The sequence below is a fragment of the Pelodiscus sinensis genome, chromosome 2 (genome assembly GCF_052426305.1).
Source record: "Pelodiscus sinensis isolate ZL-2025 chromosome 2, ASM5242630v1, whole genome shotgun sequence".
Taxonomy (NCBI): Eukaryota; Metazoa; Chordata; order Testudines; family Trionychidae; genus Pelodiscus; species Pelodiscus sinensis.
The window spans coordinates 17,019,623-17,032,122 of NC_143053.1; the positions used below are offsets into that span (position 1 = coordinate 17,019,623).

The 12,500-nt window shown below is 40.0% G+C and overlaps 1 protein-coding gene across 2 annotated transcripts in view; it reads left to right on the plus strand.

Annotated features, from left to right (window-relative positions):
* Positions 1-12,500, plus strand: part of ADCY8 (adenylate cyclase 8) — a 217,516-nt gene that overhangs the window by 85,691 nt on the left and 119,325 nt on the right. For both annotated transcript variants that reach the window (XM_075920134.2, XM_075920135.2), the window contains exons 3-4: positions 4,982-5,112; positions 10,833-10,944. In XM_075920134.2, coding sequence (XP_075776249.1) covers positions 4,982-5,112; positions 10,833-10,944 — 243 coding nt within the window. The remainder of the gene's footprint in view (positions 1-4,981; positions 5,113-10,832; positions 10,945-12,500) is intronic.

The following is a 12,500-nucleotide window of genomic DNA, read 5'->3' on the forward strand; positions in this document are numbered from 1 at the left end:
CAGCAGACACAATTTTCTACACTCAGGGTCCTAGTGGCGCCCTCCCACTCCCACATTCTGGCACCTGAGGCAACTGCCTCTGTTCGCTTCATGGTAAAGCCAGCCCTGCCTGATAGATATGATAAATATTAGAGTGTCTCCTTCTCCCCGGGCATGACTACACTAGGAAATTATTTCAAAATAACTAAATAATAACTCCTGAAATAATTATTTTGAAATAAGTGTTATTCCTCAAGGAAAGCAGGAGTACAGATTTTGAAATAACCAGCCAGTTATTTTAAAATAACAGGCTTGGTAATGTGGACGCTCTACTTATTATTTCAAAATAAGGGGGTGTTATTTCAAAATAACTCCCTAGTGTACACTTGAGCCCTCTGAATGATCACTGGGTTCTCCTAGGGTAAGTCTATACTACAGCGCTATTTCAGGATACTTCTGGTATCCCAAAATAGCTATTCAGTGTCCTGACTGAGAGTGAGCCCGTTATTTCAAAATATCTTTCGAAATAATAGGCATGCTATTCCAACATTGCTGTAACCAGGGGTGGATATAGGGCAGGGCGAGTGGGGCGGCTGCCCTGGGCCCCGCGCTTCAAGAAGTCCCGCGCATGCACCGTGGCAAAGGGGGACCCCGCGAAATTGTGCTGCCCTGGGCCCTGCAAAATGGTCATCTGCCCCTGGCTAAAGCGGCGAGGAGTCCTGTGACACCTTATAGACTAACTGAAGTGTAGGAGCATAAGCTTTCATGGACAAAGACCCACTTTGTCAGATGCATGCAAGCTTATGCTCCTACACTTCAGTTAGTCTATAAGGTGCCACAGGGCTCCTCGCCGCTTTTGCAGATTCAGACTAACACGGCTACCCCTCTGATACCTGCCCCTGGCTGTAACCCTCGCTCCATGATGTTTAAGGGACTTTTCAGGTTTATTTCACAATGTGGCACTGTGTAAACAGCACCAAATTACAAAATGAGCTATTTTGAAATTAACTTGAAATAAGCTGTGCAACTTGCATGGCTCAAATTGCGTAGCTTGTTTCGAGATAAGGGTGCAGTGTAGATGCCCCTCTACTTTCCAGAGGTCAGCTTGGTTTAACAATGAAGAGACACTGTATAGTGATGTTGTGCATTAGAATTGCATGCGGAGAGATGCACAGGAGAGACCAATTATCTTTAAAAAGAACATTATTCACATTATTTCCAGCAGGTAAAGTACTGGTAATACACGTTCTAGTTTCTGAAGCAAAATGTGCAGTTTACCTGTGGAACTGAAGATGTTTGGACTGAAAGAAGACTTTTGTAAGAAGACTGTGTTGGGATACACAAAATCCCAGAGGATAAATGGATGACTGTCTTCATGATCATATTAAGGGTGTGCCAAGTTTTAATGATATGGAGGAAGCTGATGTAAGATGTGTAAGAAATTTTTAGAAAATATATTAAAGAGGTTAAAGTTTACCCCAAATCCTATTGACTGAAGTACAGAAATCTTAAAATGTTTGACAATATCACACATGTTGAATATCAGACACAAAATGTATAATTTCATGAACAATAGAAGCAAGATTAAAGGCGTTTATCAAAAACTATTCGATCTGATGACCCAGGAGTAATTGTTATGGGTAGTTGCCGAGGAGTTGAAGGCAGTCATCTGTGACAAAAACCTTCCATACGTTGGGAGGCTGCAGAAATTGCTGATGAATATAATTATTGGTTTAAAGTGATCATCTACCACAAAGTCTAGCTTGCAAGTTAAACTGGTACACCCAAGTTTAACAAATCTGTGACTCCCTGGTAAGGCTATGGTAATGCTTTAGGAATTCACATTTGTTACTGGGTTGGTAACATCTAATTATAAAACATATCACTAATTTTTGGTGCTTTTTAGGGAAGGAGGGTTGCGCCTACTTCTTGATAGTCTGCCTTGAGGTTTGCATTCACAGTTGTGAGCCACTCTAGACAGCTTGGCATTTGTTTGTGAGTGAGTCTTTTAATCAAACTGACTAAAATGGAGTTTTTATAGTACATAAGAATGGCCGTACTGGGTCAGACCAAAAGTCCATACAGCCCAGTAGCCTGTCTGCCGACAGTGGCCAGCGCCAGGTGTCCCAAAGGAGGTGGACCGAAGACAATGATCAAGCTATTTGTCTCGTGCCATCCATCTCCAGCTTCTGACCGACAGAGGCCAGGGACACCATTTCTATCCCCTGGCTAATAGCCTTTTATGGACCTAACCTCTATGAAATTATCTAGCTTCTCTTTAATCTCTGATATAGTCCTAGCCTTCCCAGCCTCCTCTGGCAAGGAGTTCCACAGGTTGACTATGCGCTGTGTGAAGAAGAACTTTCTTTTATTAGTTTTAAACCTGCTTCCCATTACTTTCATTTGGTGTCCTCTAGTTCTTCTATTATTGGAACAGGTAAATAAATTTTCTTTATTCACCCTCTCCACACCACTCATGATTTTATATACCTCTATCATATCCCCCCTCAGTCTCCTCTTTTCTAAACTGAAAAGTCCCAGTTGTTTTAGCCTCTCTTCATATGTGACCTGTCCCAAACCCCTAATCATTTTATTTGCCCTTTTCTGAACCCTTTCCAAGGCCAAAATATCTTCTATATAGTAAGAAGCTGCTAGATTTGTTTCCAATAGATATGAGAGGATAGGATCTGGGGTCCAAATAGTCGACACCTTGAGTTGATCGTTTTATGTGTGACAAGAGGCTGGGTGGTTAGAGCTGCTTTATTTTATAAAAATTAATAGTAAAGCTGAATCCACTTCTCTTCAATTAGTTCGGTCTAAAAGTTATTCATATTAAATGCTGAATGGGATGCCTATTGAATTGTTTGTTTTGTTTGTTTTTTTGTTTTGTATTGAGAGCAGATAGAGAAGTTGTTTGGACTAGTCATTGCTGATTACTTGTGTAGGCTTTACTTTCAGAGATTATTGGTAAAAAATTCAAAAGTGCGTAAGTGACTTGGAGCCCAATTCCTATTTTCAGTGAAGATCAATGGAGCATGGGCCACTAAGACCAAATTTTAAAGTTTTCCAAAAGTGATTAGTCATGGGAGCTCAAATTGAAGCAATCTTAATGGAGACTACTTTTCAAAGGCTGGGTGTTTAGCACACTCAGAAAATCAGGCTCTTTGAAGGATCTCCAACTAAAACCCCCAAAACTGACACATCTAAAATCACTAGTCAATTTTGCAAATCTTGGCCTAAGTTGCTTTTGAACCATGGGACTTGGGTCCTATATCTCTGAGATTCCTTTGAGAATTTTATCCTGTCTTTGTTGTTATTATTTGATTCTCTCACTCTCTCTTCCATCTGCTTTAGACTCTCCCCTCCTCCTCACAAAACATTTACATCCAGATTGTGCTTATTAGGAACAGAGCAACATTGGTGGTGGTGGGAATCAGCTCTGCTCCAATGGGAACACAAGTCAACAGCCGTTATGTGTGGTCTCATGCATCCCTGCCATCTTTAGCATGACTAGTGTCATAACAGTGGCACAAAGTCCAGCAACCAACTAATGTCTCCCGCTCCCCCTCACAAAAATAAAAAAGCACCTGTACATAGTCTGTCCCTTTGGATAAGACGAATATCTTCTATATATTTTAGAGATTTTGTCTGTCTGTCTCTGTTTGATCGAGGACTTTTCCTAAATAGTAGGAGGTAAGCCCACCGAATTCAGTACATAGCTTCCTCTTATCATAACTTAAAGCAATGTAAGAGTTTGGTTGTGCCAGGAAAATGGGATGTGTCTGGAATGGGATTGCTTCTCAGAAAACCAAACAGAAAAGAGATAGTCAACAAAGCAAGTTCAGTTCTCAAAACTGACATAACCAAACAAATGGTGAAAAAGACTGAACCAAGATGAGCCAGAAAAATAGGATGAACCCTTAATAGGATTACCTCTCAATAAATCTTACAGAAAAGAGCTAAAATGGAGACATTTGGAGCAGTGTTCAGTTTTGGCACAGCTAAATCAATGCTTAAAGTTTGAAAACTAGAGGAAAATGTTATTGGAAACAAAATTGACTATAGCCTTTTTTTGTTAAAACATAGCAAATGATGAGCCTTTATAGGGATGAAGGAAAAATACCTGATGGAATTGCCATTTTTAAAAAAAGTACTAAAAAATAAACAGAAAATTATTAACTATCCCCTTTTTAAAGAAATCCAAAATAAAAATAAACTTCATAACACTGTATTTTTAAAAAATATACACAGTCATTTAAATAAAGCATAAACATTTTACGTTTATTTATAAAAACACTTTAATTGTGTTAAGGACCTGAGAAATTCTGGGTAAATCTGCTCGTTGTAAATCCATATCAGTTCATAGCTGGTATCCATCATCTTCAGCATCTCCTACTGAGTTTAATGAGGCTCACTCTGGAGTGGAAGGCTAGCAAAATTATTGGGCATTAAAGAAGAATGAAATTTGCTGATGACACATAAGCCTTTTACATACATCCAAATCAGTAACACAATTTAGACTGGTGTCTAGTGAGTGCCAGCTAATAACATGGTCTGTGCTGAGTGCCAGTAAATCATCATGGCCGTGTTGAAGTCAATGGAGCTATGCTAATTTACAGCAATAGAGGATCTGCCCCTTAGAGTCTGGCACAAGTAGGTATTTTATTTATATTATGATTGTGTCTTTAACTTGTACTGTCAGGTGAAGTTTGGGGCCAAATCCTCTTCTCCTTACTCCTGTGAGTTATCCATCCCATTGACTTCTAGATGAGCAGGATTAGGGCCTCCCTGTGCACTTATTAACTCGCTATGTGCACGTGTGTGTTACCCATATCATTTGGAGCTTCTAAAAAGAGGTCAATATTGAGGATCTGATCCAGAAAAAGCTGATTAAATGGTCTATAAATGTGCAATATAAGCACCAAATACCTTTTGCTGTGAAAGATTAATACAGACTTAGTCTAAAGCGTCCCCCCCCCTTTTTTATTTTGCTTCTGTTCAGGAACGATTGGTGCTCTCCGTATTACCTCGATTTGTTGTACTAGAGATGATTAATGACATGACCAATGTGGAAGATGAGCATTTGCAGCATCAGTTCCATAAGATCTATATTCACCGCTATGAAAACGTCAGGTGAGTGCTTGGGTGGAAAGGGGGTGATTGTTTTCTTTTTCTTTTTCTTTTTTTTAACCCCTTGATCAATTATTATTCATTTATTTGAAATTCTACGAAGTTTTGTTTTTCCTGAGCAGATGAGCATTTCAGAGCCTTCTCTTATTGATCAGAATGGTTGGATGCCTTTGCAACAGCTGTTCAAATTGAACACTGCCTTTTTTCTTTACACGCGGAAGCAACAAAATGAAATGTTTATTTTGTTCATTAATAAACTCCACCAGAGCTTTATTTGATCCTGACCAAGAACAGCCTTACAATATGAGCGTTTGTGAGCTTTGCCAACAAATAGGTGGGAAGTTCAGCATGAACTTTCCTCCCTATGTTCCCTTTGCTTAAGGAGAACATCTTGTTCCCTGGCAACTAACAGATCAGCTGGGAAACTTATCAAAAGTGTAGGGTTACCAGCTGGTTGCCCTGAATTCATATGACTTGCCCTTTTTGGCAGTGATCATACAATCAAGTTTCTTCATCACCATTTTCTCCTCTTCCTAGTTCTCCCATATCCAACTTCTCTATCCAGTAGACATAAAGCTGCAACTCAGGTGCGATATGGGAACAGCCAGCACGGGGAGTTAGTAAATAACAATCTCTAATCATTTGCACCCCAGTCATTAGCTTTCGCATCCAAGGTGTTACAGAATCTCTTCCCCTCTTTGGGCTTGCTTATTGGGACAGTTAGCATGTAGTATGGTGTAGTGTAAATCTATAGCACACTCGAGTGTCTTGCAGTAACTGTCGGTGTTGAGCCTGCTACCATGCATTAAAAATACGTAGTGCTTGTTGACGCACTGCTGTTATAAGGTAGGGTAGAACAAAGTGCAATATGGAAATTTTTGTGTGCAGGAGCAGAATCAATGCAGCCAGTTAGTGCGCAGCACACTAATGTGAAGTCGATTTATATTTCAGCTTAACACACACTACCTATCTCTCTGTTTAGACAAGCTCTTTGGTTCAAACATGATTCCCTTGAATCATCAAGCTTACCCCACAATGTTTGTTGTGAGGCTGTCCCAAACTAAGAGTAATAAAACTGCCATCATATAAGTGTCTTCTTCTTAAGGTATATGATACAATAGGAAAGCATTTGTCTTGATTTCAAAGAAACACCCCACTGTAACATCAGGATGATCATTTCAATAAACGAGACGTTCAACTTTTACAAAATGTAAACTAATTTTCTGCCACCCCTGTGGCCTTAGAAGCAACCCACAAATATTAGTGTATGGGAGGTGGCTAAAGATACAGGAATCTTTAAAATAGGTTTACACAACACTATCTAAAAATTTAGTTTATTGTCCTTTCTCATCTTCTATCACAGTAACTTTTTTGTAGGAAAATTCAAATGGGTAGCAAGTTGTTGTTACTTAAGTGATAGAAATGTAGCCGTGTTAGTCTGGTGTAGCTGAGACAAAATACAGGACTATGTAGCACTTTAAAGACTAACAGGATGGTTTATTAGATGATGAGCTTTCCTGGGCCAGACCCACTTCCTCAGATCAAATAGTGGAAGAAAATTGTCACAACCATATATAACAAAGGATACAGTTAAAAAAATGAACACATATGAAAAGGACAAATCAAATTTCAGAACAGAAGGGGAATGCGGGGGGGGGGGGGGAAGGTACTTGAATCTGCACTTGAAAGGGAATCCTCTGAACTGTCATTCATGCTAAAATTCGACACTCTATGCGTGAGTCTCAACAAAGACCCTGGGTATCTTACCCATTACAAAGATAGCTTCCCCAGTTATCACCTCTAATACCATTAGCTAACAGACATCTATCTCCCCCCCCCGCATCCTCCTTCTGTTCCAAAATTTGATTTGTCCTTTTCATATGTGTTCATTTTTTTAACTGTATCCTTTGTTATATATGGTTGTGACAATTTTCTTCCACTACTTGATCTGAGGAAGTGGGTCTGGCCCACAAAAGCTCATCATCTAATAAACCATCTTGTTAGTCTTTAAAGTGCTATGTTGTTACTTAAGTAATCCTACCATCATCTTTAAAATACTGATAGTAAAGGGTTCTAGGTTTTCAGAGAAATATATGAAATACTTCACATATCTCCCACTTAAAAATGATTATTGGTAGAGTCCTGCGTGGATTCAAAATTTTGTATCTGAACCCCCATCGATATCTGCAAAAATGAGCCACACACATCCACAGATTCAGATACCTGCAGATATAAAGTAGATATCTGCACAAGTTCAGGATTCTAAATGTAAAATTTATATTTGCATCCACATGCATATCTGCAAAAGTGAATTGTGGATTTCTGCATCAATAGCGCATATGCAGATAACCACATAAAATAAAGTGGATTTCTAGGGAATTGCAGGGCACTAGTTATGGCTTTTCAGCAAACACTGGAGATATGCCTACACTACCAGGTTATTTCAAAATAAGTTATTTTGAAATAATAACTCCTGAAATCTCTATTTTGAAATAAGCTTCAAACTCAGGAGTTATTTTGAAAAAGTAAGGGGGTGAGGCCTCATGCCGAGGAGGGGCTGAAGCCCATCTTATCTCCCCTCCCCCACCCAGGATGAGGATAGTGCCATTCCTGAACCTCGGGCAGGCATAGAACAGCACCACAGAGAATTTGGGATAAATGCTATCCCATAGTCATTCAAACCCAGACCGGGACTTGAACTTTATATTTCAGGACTGTTCTGCTCAATTCAGGGTGGCACCTCTTTTAGGCACCTCTTGTGCATACATACTTGGTATGAAAGCTTTTCCATTACAAGGACAGCCCATATTTTATTACACCACAATTCCGTAGCAGGAGGGCTCATGTTTTTTTAATAATGGACAATACAAAATCTCACTGCTAACTAGAAAAAGAAATTCATGTTTTGTTCCATCTTGAGGTGGAGCATGAAGTAAGCAAGTCAGGAGATCTCTAGGACACTGGCATTCTGTCATCAGATGAATCTCTTCAATAATTTTATCCCAAAACCATTTAGTTCCCAGACATAGCTACCACATGCGCAGGTTTGATCCCCTTTTCCTGCAGTCCATCCAACTGAGTGCCTTCTTATGCAGAGCTCCAAAAACCAATAAAGTCAGTAGGATGTTCAAGTGCTCAACATCCCTGAAATTAAGTCCCAGGAGTTTTTTTCCCCTTGAAATACATCATAGCAATATCATGATAATCAGGAACAAAATGTCAATTTTTTTAAAAAAACTCTTTTCTTATTTCCATATCTTTTTCTAGGTTAATTTCTAATATTCATTCCTCTTTGATTTCTTGATTTCCCCCCCCCCCCCTTTCTTTATATGAGCCCTAGTGGAACCTACTGGGAAGAGTCCTGTTTTAGATTTCCAGCCTCTTAGTAACCCTCATCCAATTTCTTTATTAGCTTTTGCATCTAGGGAACTGTGAATTAGTCATATTTTAACTTTTTCCTGATCATAATCTGATTTTCACATCAGTCTCGATTTAGCATTTAATTATTCAATTAATATACTAAAGGTCTTCAGCTGGATCAGTGTTTGCTAAATCTCAAGATTCACTATTGATTGTCATGTTACTATAAAGTTGTAATGGTGTCCACTCCCTATTATTTGTTGTACTAGGCCAAATTGAAACACTTCATGTTGAATTTTACTTCCTCCCTCACACAAATCTTTGCTTTCCTTCCCTTTTATTTTCATCTTCCGAATACTTTGCTTTTGCATACTTAGGTCAGAAATTTGAGGCACATTCTTATTCTGCATCTGTCTACACTAAACCCCTCCATCAACCTAACCTACGCAACTTCAGCTGTGCAAGAAGTATAGATGAAGTCGACATACTCGCCACGGTGTTTTCTATTCAGTCAAGTCAGTGGAGGCTGCTCTCTGGTCAACTACAGCCACTCTACTCATTCTGGTGGAGTACCAGAGTCAACTGGAGAGCACTCTGAGTCTGATTTGTCTAAGCAGACACGACAAATTGACTGCCAGTGGATTGATTGCTGAAGTTTCGATCCATCTTGCTGTGATGATAAGTCTTATGTGTATAGTGCTGCTGCTGCATAGCAGTAAAGATACAACTGTGCAGCTGCAGCACATCTAGTAAATATGCTCTATGCCAGCAGTTGAAAGCTCTCTCATCGGCATAATAAAACCACTTCCATGATGCACACGAGCACTTATGTCGGTTGCTGTAGAGGGGTGGCTTTTTTACACTCGCAATCTACATAAATTATGCCAGCATAGGCTGTAGTGTAGACATAGCCTTAGGTACAACAAACCATTTGGGCAAGGTTGTCTCTTTGTGCATCAGCACTGTTAAAGACTTTACACATGCACACACACTTACATTTAAGGTTGTTTTTATTTTAGGAATAGAAAACAGGGGCCCATCCCTTTGTGCTATGTCCATTCCTAGTGGCAGACATGGTCCTGTGGGCTGAAGACTACAGAGCACATATTAGAGTAAGGCCAATGTTTCCCTCTTTGTGTCTGACAATGAGCATAATTTGGCTACACCTGAAGACCAGCCTCAAAGAATAAAGTGTGTCGAGCTATCCCTGCCTCCACAGCAAGAAAGGCAGCACACAGACAATTTCCATCTCTGTATTGAGCAACAGTGCCAATTAGAGACTGAAGACTAGGAGTCAAGACTTCTGGGTGTCTGTCTGTCAATTTATATGGCTCTCATAACCCTAGCCCCTGAGCACCTCACAGCCATTAATGTATTTAATCCTCACAACACTTCTATGGGCCAGACAGGAAGTCTGCTGAACCAGGCGTGGCCTCAAGTTTCCCAAGTCCCAGTGTGGCACTCTATCCATTACACCCTTCATTCCCAACTCTCCCACACTGATTTGCGGCATAACCTTGGATAAGTCATTTTGGTCCTACCCCTCAAAGATGCTAATTACCATCAATATCACTGGGCACTAAACACTTAATATCTTTGAGGCTCTGGACCCTAACCCCGCTCTGCGTCAGTCTCCTCAGTCATAAAATGGGATAATGATGCTAAATATAAAGACTTAGTCAGAGGTGCTGACAGACTCCACAGGCCCCTGGGCGGAGTGCGGGAGGGGTCAGCTCTGCACTCCTAGAAGGGGTGGGGCCTTAAATGGAATGGGCAGGGCTGGTGGCAGCCAGTCCTCCATGCTGTCCGGAGCATGCCATGCTGGCTCCGTCCAGCCCTTAACGCCACCCAGAGTGTGCAGCATGGTGCTCTGATGGCAATTTTAAGGGTCTAGGGCACCCAACAATGGCTGCCAGGAGCCCTAGACCTCTTTGAATCATTGGGCGTCGGTGCAGTTGCCTTTTTTTGCCCCCCATGTCGGCGGGCTGGGCTTAGTTAGTGCTTGATAAGTGATTTGAGACCCTTTGATAAAATTGCCTATAGAAACACAAAGTATGAAAACTACCATAAGATTCTTTTATAAAGCAGTTATTCGTACTTTGTGCTCATATTTTAGCACATTTCATATTAGTTCTTTGTACTGCAAATGGTCCAGTGAGCAAGGCCCACAGCAAAGGCAGAATAATTTTCAAATGTTCCCTCCCTTTTTCTAAACTAATGATTAAATTACACCCCGGCCAGACATTGGCTATTTGCCTCTCAATTTTTAACATGTCCATAATAATCACAATGCACAGGATAATTGCACAATTACTGGCAGAAATGGACTGTAATAGTAATATCCTTTCCCTTTCTTTGTTTAGCATTCTTTTTGCAGATGTTAAAGGTTTCACCAACCTCTCCACAACCTTGTCAGCGCAGGAGCTGGTCCGAATGCTGAATGAACTCTTTGCCAGATTTGATCGACTAGCACATGTGAGTTAAATGCAGTTCATTTTCCATAGGGTTGGAGTGATGTTGCGTCTGCCATTCAGAGTTACAATGATGCTCACTTAAAAACCTTCCCTGTCCTCACCACTGAGATGGGATATAGCTACTAGGGATGGGTGAAGCACCAAAGCTCTGCAGTTAGGTTTCAGTTCTCTTGCTCATCTGAACCTAACTTTTGAAAAGTTAGGCTGAGACTCTCATGAGAACAGGCTTTCTTACAAAATTTTTAGAAATCCTTCTTGTTCTGTTCTGAGATGAAAACTGGCAGGGAAATAAACTGCTTTGAATATTTCAAAAAGCTCAAAGATTTATTTAGAGTATGATTCAAAATGTTGAGCAAAGGTTTAAAGATTTATTATTTTCACTGGCCTTTCTTTGCTCAGTGCTCATGCTTACCAATCATAGCCACAGTCACATTCTGATTCCCTTCTTTTTGTTATGTAATACCTAACTCCACATACCATCCCATTGGAGACAGTGGTGTGACTTGTGGAATTAGGTGCTAATCAACATGTGTTGGCTAGAGACTGCCTTCCCAACTCTCCAGAGGGAATGCTTGTAGAGAAAAGTGCTACTTAGTGTCAAAGTAGTAAAATATGGTCCATTATAAACTCTGTTGGGAGGGTTCTCCTATTTTCTGCTTTTCTGCCGGCTTCTGGTACAGCATTATTAACATTACGGTCTATCTCAAAGCCTTTTAAAATAAAGTCCCTTATTAGTTTCCTGTGCATTGTGCTTTTTCAGTGGACAGGTTTACATCTGTTTACACTGATACAATCCTCAGCATAAGTTCTTTCCTTGCAAATCAAGGTCAAGAAAAGTAAGACTCTATTCCTCAATTACTGAATGTAATTCCTGAGCCAACCTTTGCCATCTGGAAAGGAAATGTGCTTTCTCAAGTGTGTGTGAATGCTTTGGCCCATTACCAGGGCACTAGCATATTGGCCGGTGCATTAAAATCTACTTACAATATTTGTTCTGAAAACAAACAAATAATGCTCACTCTGTGGCTGCATGGTGCTGATTCGTACTGCCAAAGCAAGCTATGGGAAAGGCGTTAAATTGGTTTTGTCTTTGATGCACATTAAACACTCATGTGCTTTTTTTCTCTCCCAGTGATAGTAAATGATCAGTTGGGGAAAAACATATTAGATCAAATTTAAACAATTTTTGTGTGTTACACAAAGATATTTTAAAACATAGAATTTTCCACAAATATATTTAATGCATTTGTTTTACATTTCATATTTGTCCATTATGCTAGGAACAGTCTCTGGCTTTGTGTACATAAGATTTCTCCTTTTTAGTTCCTCCTTTAACCATATATAATTCACAATGCCTTTGTGTCTGACAAGCATCAAATGGATTTATCCTTACGTGACTGCTGTCAAGTATAATACCAATTTTACAGATAGGGAAGCTGAGGTATAGAACATAATAGGGGGAGGGATAGCTCAGTGGTTTGAGCATTGGCCTGCTAAACCCAGGGTTGTGAGTTCAATCCTTGTGGAGGCTGTTTAGGTATTTGGGGCAAAAATTTG